Consider the following 18,006-nt stretch of genomic DNA (forward strand, 5'->3'; position numbering starts at 1 on the left):
TAGCTACTTCTTGTTTACGAGTGCGGCAAAAGTCTCTTCGCCAGGGATATAATAAATGGCGATATTTTGTAGAGTTTTTTTAGCGCTGTACCTCTAAAGACTTCCATAAGTGTTCGTCTGCGGAATCAAGCAACAGTCACATAAGCGGATGATGGACAGTGTGGTAGAATCGATTCGCTAATTGACGACTTAGCTGAGGAATGACCTATTTTATTTAGAAATAAACCTTTATGTCCACGCACCCAAACTAGTCGTACTGTTCTCAAATGTACAGGCACTAGCGCACGGAACACCTTTGTTACTTGATTATCAGCACCAACAGAAAGTGCCGCACAGAGAGATGGACAATCTGTTATTATGACAGCTGATGTAATTGCTGTATGTAACTTGCGTAAGGCGAGCACTACTGCCAGAAATTCAGCCACAAAAACGGGTTTGAGATTGGGCAGTCTAAGGGAATAAATCCAATCCAAAATCGGGCTGAAAATTCCAACCCTTAAATTTTCGTCACATTGCGATGCGTATGTAGCATTAACAACGTTTGTTCTATTACTGCACAGGTGATCTTGTAGTAAACCATCCAAATAATTATGAGGAAGTAATTTGGCGTTATTAGAAAAAATATTGTCAAATTGAATTTCATCAGGGTATGAATTATAACGACTCAGCATGATGTCGCATATACGTACGTTTAGAGGCTCCAATAAATTTTGCACAAATATAATTTTGGGGGGGAGGGGGTGGTTGTGAAATCGTAGTCATCTAGCACCGAGAAATGATTCCGGGGTGGAAATAAAGGCTGCTTCTGAAGGTTGTAATGGGGATTTATAAATTCTTAAGAACGTCTGATCAGTCAGAAGGAGAATCCTACAAGAAAGAGGAGATACGTCGATTCTAAATACAACACATTGTTAGCAACTGTTTGGGGCAGGCCAAGGCATAAGCGCAAAGCTTCTATTTCCTGAAGAATTAGAGGCTACAACTTGTAAGCTGGAACTCCAGAAAAAAGTACACAACCAAATTCCAAAATAGTATGAACGCACATGCGATATATCATTACCAATGTGTCTCTTTCTACACCTATGAGGTAGTTGCTTAGGCCACGTAATATGCCAATGACCCGCACACCTTTTCGGGTGATATATTTGATATGAGGTCGCCAGTTATGCGATGTGTGTGGTCGCCAGTTAAGCGATGGTACTACCCCATCATAATACCGTTAGGCATATTCTTCTCCGTTGTCAACCACAGCAACAAAATATAGCACAAAATTTCTCGCAAGTGTGAAACGGATGAGGCTTCACCGAAGATTGACGAAGGATGGCATAGTGAATATTATGTTTTCTTGGCCCCAGAGTAAGTATGTGCCATCAATTCCAGGCTACAAACAAATAAACAAATGCCGGCAACAAAACTATGGGTGTAGTGGCTACCCCGCAATTGTGCTTGTAGCGGTTACCCAAATTGTTTAAAGCAGCTCCAGAAGGCTGCTCTTCCAGCTTTAGCAGTGTCTGTGTTGCGCGTTCTGCTCAGGCATGGCGTTTTTAAAGACGATGGTCTTTCTTGGGGACCTTCGACGGAAAAATGTTGGTCTGTATGACTGTCTGTACATTTGTCTGTTTGTCCACCCTAACGACACCTCAAACGGCACTAAACGGTTAACCCCATCCGCAGCGCCCTCCAATACTGCTCGAGGTTTAGCGTTCATAGTTGTGCGATTGTGAATTAAAGAAGCAAGTATTTTGCATATCAGAGGTACCATAATAACACGTCTATGTTTTGTATGTCTGCCTTTATATTAGAAAAGGCACACACAAGTAGCTCTAAGGCCTGTAGCGTTTATCGCGTTGCGCTGACAGTGCAACGCGATGCTCATGAAGGTGTTTTCAAAACTTTGATACGACGACAGGTGCTGGCACCTGCCCGTCGCTTTGCATTCTACACCTTATCTCCTGCAAGACTGGCGCGCATCTTTCAACGCGGTCGCGCACACCTTCGTTTTCGAAGATAACTGCCAGATGGCGCTCGTGTCTAACGTGCCTAGATGCGCTTGTTCGCTTCCGCTACACGCTCGATGCACTCCAACGCAGCGCCTTCAGAATACCATTCACCTATTTTCTTGCACAGAACATAAAATAAACGTATTGTTCACTTTCTCCAGACGCAAGACTACCGTTTTTTCGACAAAATTTACAGTGTAGCACGTAGATTCGGGTTCAATGTTTTGTCATTTCTACTGTATTGTGTTTAGTCAGTTCAGTTTCTCTTATTACCATTGACATTCATGTACCCCCTCCTGCTGCAGCGCGAAAACGGTCTGCAGTATATGTAAACAATTAATTATTTCTATAATTAATTATATTTATTAAATAAATAAAAAGATAACAATTCACTGTACTTATATCATGACAGGCTTGCCCTAATCAGTATCGTTTCAATTTTTCTACTTCAGAGATTTCCATATTCACATATCATCTGAATTCTTTCGGAAGGAGGTATTCGTTACACAGAGTGAATTTCATTCGGTACATTCCACCCCGACTTTCTTCAGCTATTTGTAGACAACGCAATGCTTATCGGTCGTTTTTTTTCCTTTGAGTCTTCTCCCTTCGGTCGCATTGACTAAGGCACTTAGCAGTGCAGAGTGATTAACAGCCTAAGCCAAAACAAAATGGCGGCCGAGTCTGGCGGCACAGTCCACCTGCGTGAACGGAAATCTACGAAAGGATAAAACGCGCGTTTCATAGTGACCTATTCGGACTGAAGCAGCAAAGGGCGCACTTGAAAGGGCGTAACCGAAATGCTCTTGTGGAGGGGGTTCTGATATTCTCTTCAAATGCTCATGAATTCTCTGTGTGAATACATACGCCTGCAAACTCGAAAAAAATATTTGAGAAGGTGACGAGGGGCAAACCATTTGCCGTCTTCTCGAAACAAGATTTATCTTCTTGCAGCTTTTGGTTCCTTGCCATGCTGTTACCTCGTTTCATCTGAAGCCTTCCATCACTGTACTTAAAAAAAATCAGTGTACTTTTCAAAAAGAAAAACAAAGTTAAAAACAGCTTGTAAAAACCATAGGCAGATCCATCACATAGAAATTAGTTTATTTCACACAAAACAAATGGAAGAAGCTATTGAGCGCGACGCGAAACGTGTTGACGGAAAGCTTTCGTCTCCGGGTGCAAATGTAAGGAAGCCTCATTCGGCGATGCGCCATGGGAGAGGTGACAAGTTTTGAACATCGTCGCATTCGTCTCCGACGGCATCGTTGAGGCTAGCGTACGAGAGTTGCTGCTCAGGGGATAGTTTCCATCCTGAAGCGCGCAGCTCTATAAGTTCGAGCAGGGTCAGGCGATCATCCTCCGGAACATCTGACGACAAGAAAGCGTCCCGCAAGCAGGCCACCAGCGCCGCCATGCGGGCAGGGGCGCCTCGCTCCGCAGCTTCGCCGGCTGTAGTTAGGGCTCTGCGGAGGCACTCGACCTGCAGTGGCAGTTTCAAAATAATAATGTATCATTATATACCTAGCAGTCTGTTAAAATGTGTTGTTTGACTGAAGAAACAACTGCGCTGCTCAACAAGGCTTCAACTGACTTTACCTACGAAGGCTCATTAAAGAATCGAAGAAATGGCTTCAAGTCGCCAACGCTCGGCGCACTGCTCCCGATCTTTCCATTGCATCGGTGGTGCTTGAAAATGTGCTAGCGTTGATCCACATCTTTTTCCAGCACAGCCAATCTCGCTACTACTATCCCTCCTCCATACACCACCTGTTCTAATCCCACCGCAGCTTCACCTTCATTCTGCTTCTTTGTACCTTGCATGGTCTTCTCAATATTGCCACACTTTCTTTGCCTGGCTAAAGTAGCTTCTTTATATAAGCCTCCCTGTGTCCCTGATATCTTTACCATGTTCTCCCACTTGCCAGGCTTCTTCGCTCTCGCGCGTGGGCTAAAAGTGGGCACGACCGACCCTCGGTTTTAAACAGTTCCTTTGAGGAGAGCTCCATGGAACATGTATATAACAGACATGAGTCAACTATTTTGCAACAAAGCCACACCACTGCGTAAAACTTCTTGGAGAAATCACACTATACATGCTTTATGTAAAGCGAGAAGTCTGGAATCAGGGGAGAGGTGAGAAGGTGAGAACACGTGGCCGAAGTGCAGAATTGAACTGTAAGTTGCACTATGTCAACCAGTAAGGGGGCTTGGAGAGCTTCGCCCATATTACAATGGGCACAGTCATAACTAATGTTTTAAAGCAGTATGTCCACTTAAGAGGTGTATTAACCGTGGAGCCGAACCGCGAGAGTGAATTAACAAGAAGAATAAGGATGGGATGGAGCACATTGAACACACATTCTAAAGTTACTAAGAACAGTCTACCACTATCCTTCAACAAGAATGTATGTGACAGCTTCATCTTACAGACACTTAACTGCACAGAAGGAACCTGGAAGCTTACAGAGAGCTAGGACACAGCAAAAATTGAGGATGACGCAGTGAGCGATTGAAAGAAAATTATAGATGTAACCTTGAGAGACAATAAGAGGGCAGAGTGTGTCAAGGAACAAACCAGGGTTAGGAGTATCAGAGTCAAAATCAAGAAGAAATAATGGTCATCGGCAGAGCACGTAGCACGTAGGCAGGACCACCGCTCGTCATTAAAGGTGACTGACTGAATTTTAAGAAAAAGTAAAGGCGTGAAAGGGAGACAGAAAAGTACGTTAGCAGATGAGATTAAGAAGTTCGGGTATAACATGGCAGCAAAAAAGTACAACACCAGGTTGATTGGTGGGACATGGTAGAGGCCTTTGCTCTGCAGTGGGCGTAGTCAAGCTGATGGTGATGAAAATAAATAATCGCCATCGTTCACAATGTAAACAGTAAAGCGAAATCTCGTCAATTGGAATTTCACGAATCCGCTAAAAGTTTCAGAAGTCATTGAATGCCGACCAATTGAACGTATCAAGAAAACAAAGGAAATATGTCTGCTATGTCTACATCAGTTTCCTTCATGAATTCGTAAATGCTGCAATTATTGCGCATAAGACCAGCGTAGAAGCAGCAACGTTTGTCATTCTGCGTTCTAGTTTCCAACGCGACATCGGTGCCAGACTACCGTGTTTAATAAAATTAACGTTCTCGGCAGACCTCCTTCCTTGCGTGTTTACTGCCACCACTACAACCACCACATGTATGCATTGGCTATGATGAAAATAGCAATGCGTACTCTTCGACCTATTTTCTGCTGGCTGTAAATGCTGTTTTTGTTCTTTCGGGACAAAGAATGGCCGCGTTTTGGGCTAGGCGCACTCCGATGATTGTCGGAATCAACCGAGTTGCGGCCTAATGTGGCCGAATTAAAAAATGTTTCTCGCCGTTAAGCAACGCGTAGGCTAGCCAGAACCAAAAGACCCGTGCGAAGGATGCTATTTTCCGGATTATTGAGGTAGGACCTATAAAGCTTTAACTGTATTTGCATATACGTATATTGTGGGCATTTAGTATATGCATCCTCTTCACCTGTACATTATCATAATTATCATGATAATGTACGATGAGGATGCATGTGGTTCATGCATCCTCATCGTCGCGTAGCATCCTCATCTTGGTTCATTCATCGTAGCTGTCGGTGCCAGTTCCTCAGGCCTAATAAAGGTCATCTAAACCAAGTCTTCATACGTGGTGGAGTGTGCTGTTAGAACCCCTGCCTTCCTCTCGACCACTCTACCCCGTGGAGCTACGTTCAGGTCGCCGCTTGGGCCAGGTGTCCAGAAATATGTCGCACCAAGATGAGGTCGGTGCTGCAGCCATTCCCACTCCACCACCGCGTGCCGTGCCTTGTCACGTCATCAACAGCCTCCAGCGTGAGCCCCATCCCTTCGCTGTGTTCGCGGGAAAGATGTAGAGGAATGGCTGAACAATTTCGGGCGTATCGGCACAGCTAACCGGTGATACAACACCTACAAACTCGCTCACGTGTCATTCTACCTCTCGGGTGTCGCGAACACGTGGTTCCTCAACCACTTCATCGACATCCCCGACTGGTCAGCCTTCAAAGATCAGCTTCGCGATGTCTTTGGCACACTGGCTGTTCGTTCGGCTCTCGCAAAGAAAGCTCTCGCGACTCGGAAATAGCACATCGCGGAGTCGTATACATCCTACATCGGGGATGTTCTTTCACTTTGCCGCGGGGTTGACACACCAGTGACAGAGTCAGACATGGTGCGCCAGCTTCTTAAGGGGATCGCACCCATCGCACCCTTGCAATCCAGAATGCGGCTACCGTTGCTGACGTTGCGACAACCTGTCAGTGCCTCGAAGAACTTGAGTCTATGCGCTTACAACCGGATAGTGACGTGGCCCGTATTACAGCGGATCCAAACCTACGAGACTCGATAAGTGTGAATGTACGTGAAGAATTAGAAACAATGGGATTCATACTACCTTCAGTGTGTCCCATTCAGTCTTCTTCAACGTCATTGCGGGATGTCGTCAGGGAGGAGCTGACGTCCATGACCCACATGACCCACTGCAGCCCACTGTCACCGTACTCTCCCTTCGTTCCCGCAAACCACCGCCGCGCCACCAGGAACCGTCAGCTCGACGTCTCCGCCACGAACGTACGCGTCGGTTGCTGCCGCACCTCCCACAAGCTGTCCCACGAGCTTTCCGTCACCACCGCCTGAGCCGTCATTTGTCCCTCTCACTGCTCTCTCTCTCCCGGTGCAGTTAGGGCAAGCTACTACCCTCCTTATAGATCGAATCGCCCAACGTGCTAATATTGCGACTATCGTGGTCACAATTTACGCTTTTGCCACAAGCGCCAGCAAAACGAGCGGCAAGGGTACGACATCGCGAACGGAACTATACCACAGGAGCCTTGTACCAGGGCTGCCGTTATTCGTCACTGCCGCGTCGGTCTCCATCTCTACCAGCATCGGGTGAACTGCGCAGTGGTCATCCATCAACCCGACGCCGTTCACGATCGCCCTACCGTCGCTCCTTTTCTCCTCTTCAGCCTGCTTTCCTCGCTTCTGATCGGCGTCCGGAAAATTAAGCGATGCAGTTTTTGGAGGAGAAACTGCATTCCGACACAGGACTCCAATTACTCCAGCGCGCCCTTACAATATGATTGCGGTCAGAGTTGAGGGAGTGGACGTTGATGCTTTGGTGGACACTGGGGCTGCGTTTTCTGTTATTCGTGCTAATTTGTGTGCCCGTCTTCGAAAAGTCACGACGCCTTATGATGGACCAACACTGGTTACAGCCCAGGGAACGACGATTCGCCCTTCCGCTCTCTTTACTGCCTGTGTACTAATCGACGAAGTTCTTCATCACATATAATTTGCTGTGCTATCCCCGTGCTCCCACGAACTCATTTTAGGCTGAGACTTTCTTTCCTCTGCTTCTGCGGCTATTTGTTGTGTACAACGTGTCGTTCATCTTACTGACACGGATCACTTACTCAACGACGAAGCCTACAGGCCACTTCGACTCATCACTGCTGTAGACATCGAGTTACCACCGCACGAACATCAATTAGTCACACTTTTGTCCAACGACGTCGAGTCTGGTGACATTTTGGTCACTCTGTCGCCCCGTTGCCTTAATAAAGGCATAGCTCTCGCATCAGGTGTGGCTCGCTTCAACAATGGATCAGCTGTCCTTGCTGCTACCAACACCACACCAGATAAAACTTTACTGCCATGGGGCACTACTGTCACCTGCGTTGCCGATCTGGAGCCTGTGTGCGTCGTGCCTCTTACCCCTGTCTCCTCTAAATGCCATCTTGCAGATCATGCTCCTCCCTCGGCCTTTACAGCAACCAAAAACAAGACTTGACAGACTCACAGAAGCAGCAGCTGCTTGATTTGTTTGAAAAGCATGCAAACTCCTTTTTTATTTATTATTTATTTATTCACACTGTCAGCCCAAAGACCAAGACAGGAGTTGGGGTTACATATCTGCCACGTACAAAGAACATATGTGGAAACAAGTTTCACACTGTACGCTCAAGACGCACACTATATGGAAATAACAAAAACAAAAACGCAAAACTATATCAAAATACATCCCGCATAGATCACGGATAAAAGAAACATGTTCGAATACATCTCGTACACGTCACCAAAAAGAGAAAAAAGATTCGAAGTGATATAGTACATATTGAACTTGTTGATATAGTACATTGAACATGTTCAACCGACAAGGAACAAGCAATTTGGTTACAAATTTTCTGACAAAGCCTTTTCGAACCTTTGTAAACCGCAATGTTCGACTATGTATTGAGATAATTGATTCCAGTCAACGATGCTCCGAACCAAAAACGAATACTTGAATAAATCTGTTCTGTAGCTATGTGGTGTGATATGTTTCGAGTGTTTAGTTCTAGATGTGGTAAATGGGTGTAGTGCGATGTGTTCCTTTAGGTGAACTTTGTAGTCTCCATTGAGTATCTGAAAAAAGAATATCAGTCGATTATGTTGCATTTTTCGTTTCACCGTCATTAAACCGGCTCACTAATAGACTGAGTTCCGGAATAGGAGTTTACGTTCATTCATTCACCCTGGGCCAGACAGTCGCTACAGCACATCGTATTCAGACCAACGGAACATCCATTGTGCACTGCCGTCTGTACCGCGTCTCGCTAGCCTAACGAAAAATTGTTGAAAAAAACATAGATGATATGCCGCAACGGGAGATAATCTGACCCTCAACCAGTCCTTGGTCGTCTCCTATCGTTTTGGTGTGCAGAAAAAGACGGTTTCGTACGATTTTGCGTCGACTAGGAAGGACGTATACCCCATGCCACGCATCGATGACGCCCTCGATTCCTTACAGGGTGCTGAATACTTTTCGAGCCTCGACTTGCGTTCCGGCTATTGGCAAATCGCCATGCACGAAGATGATAAAGAAAAAACTCAGTTTGTGACCCCAGACGGCTTATACGAATTCAAGGTTATGTCGTTTGGTCTATTCAATGCACCCGCAACTTTTGAGCGCATGATTGACACCGTGCTGCGTGGCCTGAAATTGAAGACTTGTCTTTGTTGGCACGATGACATTGTTGTCTTTTCATCGACGTTTTATCAAGATCTGGAACGCTTGGGCGAGGTCTTGACTTGTCTTGCGGGCGCTGGTCTTTAAATTAACACCAAGAAATGCCAATTCACCAGCATACCTATCAAGTTCCTCGATCATGTTCTGAACAAGGATGGAATTCGTCCAGATCCTGATAACACTGTCGACGTGGGAGTCGCCCGCTGCGCGCTGACGTGCGCTTTGCAGGACCTCAATAAAGTTTCGCAAACAACCAACCAACCAACCTGATAACACTGCTGCAGTGCTTCGCTTCCCTCGCCCTGACAAACCAAAAGATTTGCGAAGTTTCCTTGGTCTCGCCTCTTACTTTCGGCGATTCATACAAAACTTTGCCTCCATAGCCGCACCACTCCATAAGCTACTTGCTTCCGGCATGCTCTTTCGGTGGTCTCAGGAATGTGATTCGGCTTTTGAGAGGTTGAAGAGAAGCCCTCACGACTGACCCTGCACTTTCTCATTTTCACGAGGATGCAGCGACCTTCCTGCACACAGACGCTAGCGGCCGCGGTTTAGGAGCCGTGCTCCTGCAACGCGACAACTCTTCGCGAGAGCGAGTCGTTGCAAACGCCGGCCGCGTCCTTTCCGCAGATGAGAGGAACTACACGATCACCGAGCAGGAGTGCCTCGCCATCGTTTGGTCAGTGCAGAAATTTCGTCTATATCTGCACGGCCACCATTTCACCATTGTGACCGACCACTACGCTTTACGTTGGCTTTCGACACTCAAGAACTTGTCGGGATGCCTCGGCCGCTGGATTCTACGCCTCCAAGAATATGATTTTGACATCGTATACAAGTGTTGCAGGAAGCATAGTGACGCCGACGCTCTTTCTCGCTGCTCACTACCAGCGGCTCCACTCGGGATTTCCGCGATCACTTTGCATTTCACACCCTTGGAGTCCACATCTATGGCGGTTTCCTCTCTTCTCTATGGACCAGCTGCCTTCGAACGATCCCCACAATTTTTCTTCTCGGCAGTTGGCTGAACCATACTGTCGACGTATTATAGGCTACCTCACTAGCAGTTCCCGTCCACCTAATGCAAAGCTCCGTCGCCAACTCTCGCAATTCAAGCTGGACAACGCGGTGATGTACTGCGAAATTTACCATCCGGACGATCAGCGCTGGGTTCCCGTTCTACCCCAATCGCTTCGGTTAGAATCCTCAGAGCGCTTCATGACCATCCGACATCTGGTCACCTTGGTTACCATAAAACCTACGATAACCTTCGAAGTTGGTTTTACTGGACAAGCATTACCACTAGTGTAGCTCGGTACGTCGTGTCCTGCACTACCTGTCAATGTAGAAAACTACCAACATCTGCTCCAGCCGGTACACTGCAGCCTCTTCCGAGCCCAGCCACACCATTCGAAGCTGTAGGCGTCGATCTTTATGGCCCCCTTCCAGTCAGTGCTGCTGGAAACCGGTGGGTAGTAACAGCCGTTGACCATTTGACGTGCTACGCTGAGACCTTCAGGCACGAGCACTGAGAATGTCTTGGCCTGCCACGGTGCACATCTACCTCTGGCACTATAGAGGAGTCACGCACCTACCCTATACAGGTTTACACGTCTTGTGAGCCTCTTCGAGTGCACCTTCGTCTGCTGACCCGACATGCACAGCACCCTTTGTCTTAGAGTCAAGTAGACCGACCAGGCTGTACCTATTCGCGATGCCTCGATACGCATAGGCACATGATCCCGTCAGGCTTTGCACCTACCGTAATCCCTGCAGTGCCTCCATTGACATTGACTAAACCACTGGTGTGCCTTCACATACGTGCAATTTCGTATAAGTCGCATGTTTCTTATATTGCCCTAAAGCAACTCACCTTGGCACATTTAGATGACCGATACAGCGACTCTGTGCACATTTACACCGATGGATCCGTAACTTCATCCGCCTCAGCTGCAGCCTTCATGATCCCTCAACTCGGTATTTCCCGACAGTACAAATTAGATCATAGGTCATCTTCGACAGCTGCAGAACTTGTTGCTATCAAAAGCCATAAAATTTGTGAACGACCAAGCACCGCGTAAATGGACGATTCTGTCTGATTCAAAATTAGCGCTTCAAGCTATCCATTCTTGTGCAAGAAGAGGCCCATTTTACGAGTTAACGTTAGGAATCATCCAAGCATTTGACCTAACACACAGGAGCGGTCACTTGACTACACTCCAATGGATTACTGGACACTGCGGCCTGGTTGGCAACGAAACAGCCGATAGCAAAGCAAGAGCGGCAGTATACAACGCTTCCATGTACGTCAAAATACCGTATTCGCCAAGTGACGTCAACACATTGTTGAGATAACTCATGCGCGAATGCGCTGCCACTTACTGGTCACTACCAGATCACCGCAACAAGCGCCTGCGGGAAACAGACCCCGGTATGACTTTTCGTCTTCCAGATAAAATCAGCCGAAGACATGCTAATATATTGCACCGAATTCGCCTGGGCGTCGCCTTCACTCGCCACTACACCCCCCTAATCGGCCGTGCGGACAGCCTGAATTTTGAACGCTGCCAAGTGCGCGAAACGATAGTTCACATATTTTGTGACTGTGCATTATACGTGGCGCAAAGAAAAATCCTAACTGCAACGTTGGCAAGCATTGGACGAACACCATTGAGTGAAAGCCACATATTGTCAGCAATGAACGACCAAACAGCGTCAAAAACTGCTACAAATGCTGTTCTAGACTTTATAAAAACCACTGGACTAGAAACTATACTGTAAGGTACTATTATAAGTGGCTACTGTACATACGCACCATCTCTTCTTGTCCCCATCATCACACTTCATCCCTTTTTCCTTCCCCTTTCCCTTATACCCTGTGTAGAGTAGCAGGCTAGAGCGAAATAGCTCAGGCCGACCTCTCTGCCTTCTAATAAATTTTCACTCACTCACGGCATCCGTCACTACTGGCTTAGCTTCTGAAATTGCCGATTCCATCCTCCGAGCCATTATACTGCGTCATGGTGCTTCACGTGTATTCCTAAGTGACCGTGGAAGGGCCTTCTTTTCACAACTAGTGAACGAACTTCTTCACGCCTTCGGCACAACTCACAAGACTGCCTTTAGTTATCACCCCCAGACTAATGGCCTCACTGAGCTATTCCACCGCACTCTTGCTGACATGATCGCCGCTTATATTCAACCAGACCACAAAAACTGGTACTTAGTTCTACCATTCGTCACTTTCGCCTACAATACGAATTTTCAGTGGACAACCGGCTACTCACCATTTTACCTAGTTTATGGACGCTCCCCTACTTTTTTACCTGCCAAACGGATTCATCTCCATCCTCTACAGAGGAATACGTTTTACGACTCGCACAGAGCCGCCAACGCGCTCGCATAAACACTGAAAGCCGACAGCAAGACAGAAAGATAGTTTATGATGAATCGCATCGTGCTGTATTCTTCCAACCTGGAGACGAAGTGCTCCTTTTGACGCCTCTTCACACACCTGGTTTGTGTGACGAATTTCAGCCACGGTTTATTGGGCCATACACAGTTGTTGAAGAGACTGCACAGGTGAATAATCACGTGACGCCACTTGTAGCCCAGCAGATCACTGTTATCGTACTACAGAGGTCTTCCATGTCTCCCTTATGAAGCCCTTCACGCGATGTTCTTTGTTGGTTTGACTTGCCGCGGCCAGGCTGGCCGCTTTCACGGAGGGGGGGGGGGATATGTGTGAGCATTTAGTATACGCATCCTCTTCACCTGTACATTATCATACTTATCATGTGTGGCTCATGCATCCTCATCGTTGTCGCGTAGCATCATCCCCTTGGTTCATTCATCGTAGCTTTAGGCTGCCGGTTCCTCGGGCCTAATAAAGGTCATCCAAATTAAGACTTCATAATATGTAAGTGCACAGAGTGCCTTATAAAGAGGCGTAGTGGTTGATTTGTTGAAGTAGCAATGACATCAACTTTATGCATGTCACGTTTATGGCATCCACGCGTAGTTCATCCCCTGGTGACGGTTCTGTACTGATCAGGCAACATATGGGCGAATGGATATATGTTATCTCGATCAGTATGACTAGTATCGAACCCACTTCAAAATGGGTGAAACCCGCCAATTTTCAGCGCTGCCAGCACCGCCAAGCAGTCCCCTCCCACAGTCTCGCCCCATTTGATCATGCAGCCACAAAAAATAGTGACTCAATTTTCAGTTGACATTTCTTTTGCTTGGCGAACACGTGTATAGGCATGCCTCCGCCACAGCCATCGTCGTCGCCACCGTCATCAGCGTCCACGAGCGATGATCAAAACACTAGGGAATATGGGATTGTGACGATTCTTGCCGCAGCGAAGCAATGTCGGTTCGATCGTTGTCTGAGGATTTATTTTGAAATCGACGCCGCACCGCGCACTGACGAGACAGCTGGAGACGCACGCTTGGGCCATGCTGGCTGGTAATACATATTAACGCTGCTCGTGGGTTACTTGTTCGTGATTTGCCTATAGCTTCAAGTAATCACATTCACGCCCACTAACTTCTGACAAATCACCCCAAACAACAAAATGAAAACGCAGAATTAACACGAACGCCCTGCACAAACCAAGCAAAACAAGCATGTGAAGCCGTTGCCAGGCAGCCAGGCATTTCCACCAGACGGTACCACAAGTAGACTCTGTGATGAGAACATCATTGCTGCTCGCTCATCGGCACTTGGCGATGCTTCTTTGCGTGGCACAGGAGCTTGCTAAATACGCAAAAATACTGTTAATGAGAGAGAGAGGTCAAGGAAAGGAAAAGACGCAAATTCTGCAGAAATAATTGGGAGCACGGCTCAGCGCCTGCAAGGAAGGAGAAGACATTAAAGATGTGAAGAAGAGATTATAGAAAGAGAAATGACGTCCATGACCAAGGACGTGGCGGGCGGCTCCTATAGCTGGTTGTCTAGTCCAGTGTCTTCAAGGAAGCGAAGAATCACTTTGAAGACCTGAGTGCTGTGCTGTGCAGGAACGAGAAGGCCCCTCTGTGTAGCTGCGGGCAGACCGTGGCGACGAAGTGCGGCGAGCAAGACGCCGCATTGTGTGTGAAGCGCTAGGCAAACACACAACAGGGGCTCGATGGTTTCATCTGCCCTGCACGCAGTGCACGCAAGGGACGAGGCTCTGCCAAGCCGATGACGCCGGGCTGCAGGCCAGGAGCAGCCGATGCGTCAGCGAAGCAGAAAAGACCTCTCATTCCCGATTGAGCCCGGGTCAGGCAGCCGGGTGACTCATGGCCGGGAATGCGCCGATGAGCTTTGTCACCATCACCTAGTTTTCTCGGTGGCGGTGGCTTTGGATGCTGTTTGCGCTCGAAATAGAATAACTTACACCCAACGGATCTCATTCCTACTTCACTAAAAAAAACACGTGCTTACCAAAGAAACGAATAAACTCTAGATATTATCTTTGAATTATGGTGTCACTGCTCCTTGAAAACTTAAGAAGGTGATTAATGAACGGCTTGTACTTAGCAACCATACTTGTTAAGGTGCGCTAACAGAGTTTATGACAAGTCCTATGACGAGCCGTGGTGGTGTTGGTGGCGATGATGATAATAACATACCTTGGTGTGGTGGTCCAGCTCAGGCGACCTCAGGACAAGCTTGCAGGAATCACACAGGAGCGCCGCGATGCAGAAGATATGTCCGGAGTGGCACGAGCCCACCGATGCAGCCGTTCCTTTTCCAGGGATGGATGACAGAAGCACGGCCATGAAGCCAACTAAAGCGGTCAGTTGGTTACCAGCATCTTGCTGCGGCGGCGGCTCCCATTGCACCCTTGCAGTGGATCTCCGCAGCGGGACGTCGTGTTCCTTGAACCAGACGCGGCAGGTCCACAACAGCCGATCGATGAACACCCCGTCCAGCTCAGCCTGTGGTAATTCGCATTGCAAATAAATAGAAGAATATTTGTCGGAGTTTAACGTCTCAAAACTACGATATCATTGATAGACGCTGTCGTGAAGGTCTCCAGAAATTTGGACCACATAAAGTTCTTTAATGTGAACCTAACTTCAAGGATTTTCGATTCCATCAAAAATGCGGTCAGCGCAGCCGGGATTCGATCCCGTGACTTGCAGACAGAAGTCAAGTGCATTGACCCCTAAATCACCGTGGCGGGTCATTGCCAATACAGTCGTTACAAATTAATATCTAATCAGTGCATGGTAAATAAGGGCAAATTTCCGACACGTAGTTGGAGGTAGCTCGGTCACAGACGACCAAAAATGATATACCTCTGGCCAGAGACGCCCCAGGAAGTCAATGTCTCCTATTATGTATCTGAGTAATGTATAGCTCTTACCACAGGCCTGGCGAATTTCGCAATAAAGTTTGTCCACTCATTCCTACTATTACAGTACGATGTTTGTGGAGGATTTACCAAGACGTGGATGACTGGCGAATGTTATCGCCCCACTGGTTGCTGCTTAAAAAATCGCATCTGCTGAATAAACTTAAGTTCAAAGTAGAATGTCTGTCCTGTGTACTTCTTGTTTATGTCCTGCTTCATAGCACTTGTCTGTATTGACTCAGACTAATTGAGGGACTCAAAATGAGAATGACCAGACCTACGCAGAAAACGCAGTGCAATCGTTGCCAAATCACAGCGAAAGCCTCTCTAGCGCGCTATGTAAAAACTCTTGGGGCAGTCACTTTTCGCAAGTACCCTGTGGTTATCGTGACCCTTCCCTGTCTATTTTTTTCGTCCCGCTCTCCATGGAACTGCAAAGACTGAGAAACGATGTGAACGCTACATGTCTGGTAATTAAGTCTGTAGATCTACTTATTTTATATTAACTGTATTTATTTTAGTATTCATTCGTCAATCTCTTGATGTGTCACTCCAGAGCTGCAAACGTAACCCTTTTGAATGATGGCCTCCTATCTACGATTGGAAGTACGTTCAGGGACATTTAGACCACAGAAAACCTAACAGCAGCAGCTGCCAATAACAATAAAAATTGCCTGGTCCACTCAGAACACGTAGCGCATTCCCAACGAAAGCTGGAACGGTGTCCTTTCCACAGCCAGTTGTAGACATTCTTGAAGGCTGGTACATGTTCAAGGTACCGTACGCCATGAACCAACGTAACTTCCAGGAAGTAGGGAAGTACCCAATATACGCTCACTTTGTGCTTTTGCCACTGACGTTTAATAGTTATGCCTGAAGCTTTTACAGTTACTAGAGTATGGAATTGCGGTCGTTGTGCAATTCATATTGAGTAACACTTGTTTGTTATCTGTTGACATGGCTCCTTCCCAGACAGACCTGCATTGCGTGTTCTAGTGAAGGAGTGTTAAGACCAACCGTCTCTCTAAGTGCTCAATTGCCGCGCAGAAATCCGGGTTTCAAATCCCAGCCTTTCCGAGAAATATTTTTTATCGATTACATTTTACTTTATGTCTCGCGATAGTAGAGCGGTTGCGGACCCTAGCGCTGGCAGCGGCGTATAACTGCGGCGCCTAAATCGGTTCTTGTGGTGATCTCAATGCAGCTTTCAGTATTATATTATGACAGTGCCTGAGGCCTTTATTGGCACCACAAAGGTAGCCGAAAGCAAAGAGCAAATGTTAGGTAGGTAGAGGGTGGATGTATCTGTCGCCCAGGTTGGCTCGATATTCTGATATGGAAAACCAAGGTGAAGAACACGAAACTGACCCCGCAGTTGAAGCTGCTCATAATCATAATTATGACAATAAAAGTTGTCTATATTCCTTAAAATTTTCTGGATTCGTTTTCTTTTACTAATTTCGCGGATAGTGGTTGTGGACAACAGCGGTGGTGGACAACAGCTCCCACTGCCACTTCCATTGTTATCTGATAACAGCTTTCACTGCAAAACAAAAACATCTTCCCGACGCCAAGGAAGATGGAGGAGCTCGCTCGGAACTGATCGGGAGAACCCACGAGTTTTCTGGACGAGGCCCTTCTTATAGCAAGGCGTGTTAACGAGCCGCGGCACTTGAGGTGTGTTTCGAAGGCGGCGTCGTCGGGCACGTTCCGCTGCAGACACTGCATGAGAGCGAACTCTCGTTGGAGCACAGTGATGACGTTCTCGCGGGTCTGGTCGTTGCGGCTGGAGACGATGGTCGTGATATTGTTAAACCACACGTGGCCGCGAGGTCGCATACCTTAAATCCATGGCCGAACAAGCGATTCAAGAAGTCTCGCTTGAAGGGGGCGTTGGTGCAACCAAACTGGGGTAGCGACGTTTAGGCGCTTGGTCGCTGTTTACCGCGATCACTCCGATTACAGGTTTTCTTTCCGCAACGTACGTGCCGCCTCTTCTTCGCGGGCTCTCACTTGAGGATCCGCTTGTCGACGAGCCCGTTTTGCTTCGGCTGCGCGTGCCTTCGCCGCGGCCGCCACCTCCGGATCCATGCTGGCGCTGGTTTGCGATTGCTGCTGGCGCTATTGTCTTTCTTCAAACGCGCGAGCTCTCACTGCGGGGTCTAGGCGGCGGGCCTGTATTGCAGCCGTACTGCGATGTCTCTGCGCCGCTGCCTTCGCTTTAAAGGTGTTGATCATAAGTAGCTGCGTAGAGATGTGCACACACCGCACTACTGCAGCTATCAGAAAAGAAATTTACCGAACGCCCTCGCCTCGGTAACTAGAGTAACGTCAAGGGACATGCCCCGAGCATAAGCTTGGCGAGCAAACTCCTAAAGAAAGGCGCGTTCTTTGATAAAAAGAATTCTTTTCAATTTAACAGACTCCGTTTTCACATCCAGGAGAAGTCCTAGCTTGCCGGCACAAGGGTTTCTTAAGTAAGCCTTCCATGCCTTACCAAACGCTGAATTTGATCATCGCCAGTGTACTATATGTCGTCGGTGATTGATGCAAAAATTATCCTAAAGGAAGACTGAATGGAAAAAAGA

At 47.3% G+C, this 18,006-nt stretch overlaps 1 protein-coding gene across 2 annotated transcripts in view; it reads right to left on the reverse strand.

The window, feature by feature from the left end:
• Positions 1–3,087: 3,087 nt before the first annotated feature.
• Positions 3,088–18,006, reverse strand: part of LOC142786475 (MIF4G domain-containing protein B-like) — a 37,703-nt gene continuing 22,784 nt past the window's right edge. For both annotated transcript variants that reach the window (XM_075884178.1, XM_075884179.1), the window contains 2 exons: positions 14,691–14,999; positions 3,088–3,483 (listed from right to left, as the gene is read on the reverse strand). In XM_075884178.1, the coding sequence (XP_075740293.1) occupies positions 3,199–3,483; positions 14,691–14,999 (594 nt within the window). In that variant the 3' untranslated portion in view covers positions 3,088–3,198. The remainder of the gene's footprint in view (positions 3,484–14,690; positions 15,000–18,006) is intronic.

Source organism: Rhipicephalus microplus, unplaced genomic scaffold, assembly GCF_043290135.1.
Source record: "Rhipicephalus microplus isolate Deutch F79 unplaced genomic scaffold, USDA_Rmic scaffold_24, whole genome shotgun sequence".
Classification (NCBI taxonomy): domain Eukaryota; kingdom Metazoa; phylum Arthropoda; class Arachnida; order Ixodida; family Ixodidae; genus Rhipicephalus; species Rhipicephalus microplus.